This window comes from Oratosquilla oratoria, chromosome 32, assembly GCF_046742065.1.
Source record: "Oratosquilla oratoria isolate Oo_2021 chromosome 32, ASM4674206v1, whole genome shotgun sequence".
Taxonomy (NCBI): domain Eukaryota; kingdom Metazoa; phylum Arthropoda; class Malacostraca; order Stomatopoda; family Squillidae; genus Oratosquilla; species Oratosquilla oratoria.
In genome coordinates, this window is record NC_134808.1 from 13,584,590 (window position 1) to 13,589,589 (window position 5,000).

The 5,000-nt window shown below is 41.4% G+C and overlaps 1 protein-coding gene across 9 annotated transcripts in view; it reads left to right on the plus strand.

Moving 5' to 3' along the window:
* RyR (Ryanodine receptor) overlaps nt 1-5,000 on the plus strand; it is a 636,026-nt gene that overhangs the window by 368,767 nt on the left and 262,259 nt on the right. For 2 of the 9 annotated variants that reach the window (XM_076213833.1, XM_076213838.1), the window contains one exon: nt 4,485-4,584. The exons of the other annotated variants lie outside the window; for them this stretch is intronic. In XM_076213833.1, coding sequence (XP_076069948.1) covers nt 4,485-4,584 — 100 coding nt within the window. The remainder of the gene's footprint in view (nt 1-4,484; nt 4,585-5,000) is intronic. 9 annotated transcript variants of the gene reach the window in all.

Genomic DNA, 5,000 nt, shown 5'->3' on the forward strand with positions numbered 1-5,000 from the left:
TCCACATCTGCCTTCCATACCTCTTTTACTAGTCTTTCTTCACTCATTCTTTCCATGTGTCCAAACCATCCTAATATTCTTTCATCAACCCTATCTCCCAAATCCTTTTTCACCCCTGTTCTCCTCCTCACCTCCTCATTTCTCACTCTATCTAGCCTAGTAACCCCCACCATACTTCTCAGACACCTCATCTCAAACACATTCAAACTCCTTCTCTCTTCTTCTCTTATGTTCCACGTTTCTGCCCCATACAATGCTGTTGGCACAATCACTCCTTCATACAGTCTCCTCTTCGCATCCATTCCCAAATGTCTATTTCTCATTACACTCTTTAAACCACCAAGGCATTTACTCGCTTCTCTCAATCTACATTCTACCTCCACCTTCACTCCACCTTTTCCTGCTACACTTGCACCCAAGTATCTAAAACTATCCACTTCCTCCAGTCGCTCTCCCTTAATGTTCACTTCCAGTCTACTGCCACTTTCACCCCTTGTACATCTCATCACCTTACTTTTACCCACATTTATCTTTAGCTTTCTTCTATCACATACTCTCCCAAACTCTGCCACCAGCTTCCTCAATCCCTCCTCTGACCCTGCCACAAGCGCAGTGTCGTCTGCAAACAACAGCTGGCTCACCTCCCACTTTTCTCCATTTTCTTTAACCATCTCCAATCCCTGACTCACTACCCTAGCATTCACCTCTCGCACCACCCCATCCATGTATAAGTTGAACAGCCAGGGCGACATAACACATCCTTGACGAAGTCCCACCTTTACTTCAAACCACTCACTCTCTCCATTTCCAATCCTAACACATGCTCTACTACTCACATAAAAACTCTTGACAGCTCCCAAAAGCTTTCCTCCTATCCCATAAATCTGCATAACCTCCCACAGTGCCTTTCTGTCTACCCTATCATAAGCCTTTTCCAGATCCATAAAAGCCCAAAAAACATCCTTCCCCTTTCCTATAGCTTTCTCACATATCTGTCTTACCACAAAGATCTGATCTACACAACCTCTACCCGTCCTAAATCCACACTGTTCCTCACCAATTACTCCTTCTGTTCCTCTCCTAATCCTCTCAATTAAGATTCTCCCATAAGCCTTCCCTACTACACTCAACAGGCTAATCCCTCTGAAATTACTACATTCACACTTGTCCCCTTTTCCCTTGTAAAGAGGAACTATACAGGCACTACTCCAGTCCTCCGGTACTCTACCCTCTCTCCAGCAAACATTAAATAATCTCACCAACCAGTCCACCATCACTGAACCTCCCTTTTTCAGACATTCTGCATGACATCCATCCAGACCAGGTGCCTTACCTGCTTTCATCATCTTTACAACTGCCTTCACCTCATCCTTCCTTATTTCTCCTCCATTCTCCTCACTCATCACTCTCATTTTCTTCGTATTTCCCACTGCAGCTATCTTTCCCTCCCTATCCTCCTTCACATTCAGCAACTCCCTAAAATATTCTGCCCATCTTCCCCTCACTGCCATCTCTTCCATTATCAACTCTCCATCTGTACCTTTTACCTTTTCTTCCCTACTTGATTCACCTCCTCTTCCTCTCTTAATTTCTTTCCAAAACATCTTTTTATTACTTTCAAAATTTTCTGTCATACTCCTACCCCATTTCACATCTGCTCTCCTCTTTGCCTCCTTTACCTTTTGCTTTACTTCTCTTTTCTTTTCTTTGTATGTCTCATATGACTCCCCTGTCCTCTTTTGTAACCAATCTGTGAATGCTCGCTTCTTCTCTTCTACAACCTTCTTTGTTTCCTCATCCCACCATTCACTACCCTTTCTTCTATTTCCCCCTGTCCTTCTTGTTCCACACACCATCCTTGCACACTTTAAGACTCCCTCCTTGAACCATCCCCATTCCTCCTCCACACCCATCTCTGCTCTATCCTTAACTCCCTCCCACTCCTCCTTCAGCTTCTTTTCGTACTCCTTCTCCTTTTCCTTTTCATTCAAGGAGTTCACTCTAAGAACCTCCCTACCTTTTGGCCCTTTCCTCCTTCTCCATCTATCCTCCACTCTCAACTTACCTTCCACCAAAAAATGATCTGATATTCCCCCACCCTCTCCCCTTAGCACATGTACATCCTTAACTCTTCCTATCATAATCCTATTTACCACTACATAATCCATTAGCGCTCTATCTACCACCCTTCCCTCCACCACCCTCTCCCATGTGTACTTATGCTTGACTTTCTTCCGAAACACTGTATTTTTTCCAAAATATATAATATTTACTTATTTGAACCCATTTTTCGATCACAAATCGCATATTTACTTTAGGCTTAGCACTGAATTAACAAAACAGGAATTACTGTCTTTCTTCATTAGCGCCAGATTCTTTTTGGTTGTCAGTCTAAACATTTCACCCTCTCCATTCGTTAGCTTTTTACGCCTCATGATTGCCCCACTCTTATTTCCCAATCAAGCAAAGCCTACCACCCCTTCCCCTCCCATTCGTTAGTAAAAGGAACAGAAGCAAATTACTTCCTCTCCCTCCCTTCTCTCTCTCTCTCTCTCTCTCTCTCTCTCTCTCTCTCTCTCTCTCTCTCTCTCTCTCTCTCTCTCTCTCTCTCTCTCTCTCTCTCTCTCTCTCTCTCTCTCTCTCTCTCTCTCTCTCTCTCTCTCTTCATATATATATACATATACATATATATATATATATGTATATATATATATATATATATATATATATATATATATATATATATATATATATATATAAATATACACTGTACACGCACACACACACACACACACACACACACACACACACACACACACACACACACACACACACACACACACACACACACACACTTTCTCTGCAGTGAAGTGGCTCAACATGGGAGAAATCTTCCTTTTTACTCCTTCCTGGTTTAAACCACAAATAATTGGACCATTTTTTTTTCTCCGGCAGTAAAAACTTCAATCTGTACACACTTCTTGAGCTCATTTTGTCATCCACGAACGTTTGCGCTTGATCAACATCCTGACCTTTATTGCTGTATTTACTTAATCTATACACCCTTTCTAGGACTACCCTTGATCTCACTCCTGGCACATTAAGTTCATGGAACCTTTGACTTTTGACTATATTAACTATCAAGTTTCTCTTTCACCGACCAATTTCTCCTTCCAGTCCCTTCATGCACTCTCCTGGTTCTACTGACAGGGTGTATCATCTTGCTATATTCTCTAATTCATTTTCTACGTCTTTACCTACACGGAAATTATCTCCCAACTTTTCATCAAGAATTAAAGATTACCACATCAACTTTTCCTTCTGCTGAATTTCTGCCTGACACCCAAAAGTGTTATCACACTGTATTATTTTCCTCCGACTTTTGGAATAGATTTGCAGCCTCCAGCTTTTGGGGGCTGCAAGGAAGGTCATTTTCCTCCAACATATCAAATGACATTATATTATTTTTGTTGAGACAACAAAATAGTTTACTATAGTGATTTTACGGCGGGAAAAAAGTTTTGGAGCTGGGTGATACCATTGGAGGAAAAATAGCCCAGTGTGATAACCCCTTAACAAGCCTCTTCTCCCCTGGACTCCTGTGTCTGAAGGGGAAGGAACTTTAGTGTTTGTAGCTTCGAATGTCTTTTCTTGAAGAGTATCCTATAGTAATCTTTCAGCCAAAATTGTGATTTTGATATACAAACGACCCAATGCAGTAGAGTTCAGATGGTGTAGTTTCTTGTATAACTACTGCTCAGCAATTCATTATGATCCACCAAGGATCTTCATCAGAGAAAAAGAGCGTTTAAAGCTGCAGGCACCAGTACCAAGGCTCTTCAACGTCAGTTTGATCTTCATCAGGCCAACACTGCTTTTGTCTCACTATTACAGTGTCTTATGCATTCTTCACATTAGACGCTGTCTTTATACATAAAATCCAGGTAATTATGTTTACATACACTATGTAGCTTTAGGATACAAGAATTATTATTTTAGTTTACAATCTGATTTTGACCCTTTTCCTGATTTGTCCTTATTTCTGATTCTATTTCTCCTTCCATTTGTTGATGTTTTTTCTTTTTGCCTCATTCATAGCTACATGCCTTCTCAGCAGTTTTCTTTTTAACTTGTGATAATTTGTATATGGCTACCACATTCTTAAGTTTTCCACCTTTGGTGGGCAATAATTCAGTGTTTATTTCAATTTTCAAGTTTCAGTTAATTTTCATTTATATTTTTGTTCCGTTTGTGTCCTTTGTTTTCTTATTCTTCCCTGGAATCTTTTGTTTACCTCATCTGCTTTAGCACTCTTTCGAGGTTATCTTATGTCACTCTAATCCCCAGTGTTGACGTAGCAGCCCTCTATCCGACTTGTCTTGTGCCAATGTATATCCGCCGGATATTTTTTTTTCTTTTAACGTAATTATTTTCATGAATTTGATTGCCGTTTGATCTGATCCCACGGCGTGTCTCATATCTAGCACATCAAGATGCATGCCGGCTTCGGTGACCGTTACGGGCGGAGGGTGCAGGTGGGCGACATTGTGGGAGTCATGCTTGACCTGCACGATCACACCATTAGTAAGTGTGGGCGGGCCTTTCTCGTGACGTCATCCTATGGCTTCTTGGGCGTGGGAGTGGGGGACTGCGTGAGCCTCCTTGAAGTCATGGAACTTTTTTTTTATTTAACTTGACGTTTACATGTTGCTCGTAGTGATGTCGATGGTGTACCTGACTGACCTGCCTGGATTTGATGGTGATATGATGGTGATGATGTGTTAAAAAAATAGATGCGTTGCTGTTTGCCACATAATTCATGTGCTGCTTCTGCTGTTGCACTAAACGACTGAGGTGGAAGCAGCTCGCATCTGGCAGCAGCGGCAGCCCTTGTTAGTGGCTACAGCGATGTTACCATTTCGATGTTGTTAACCTTATTTTTCTTCTTTTTTTTTGTTGGTGTTTTGCTGTGATGTTGCCTATTAATGATTTTCAGATAT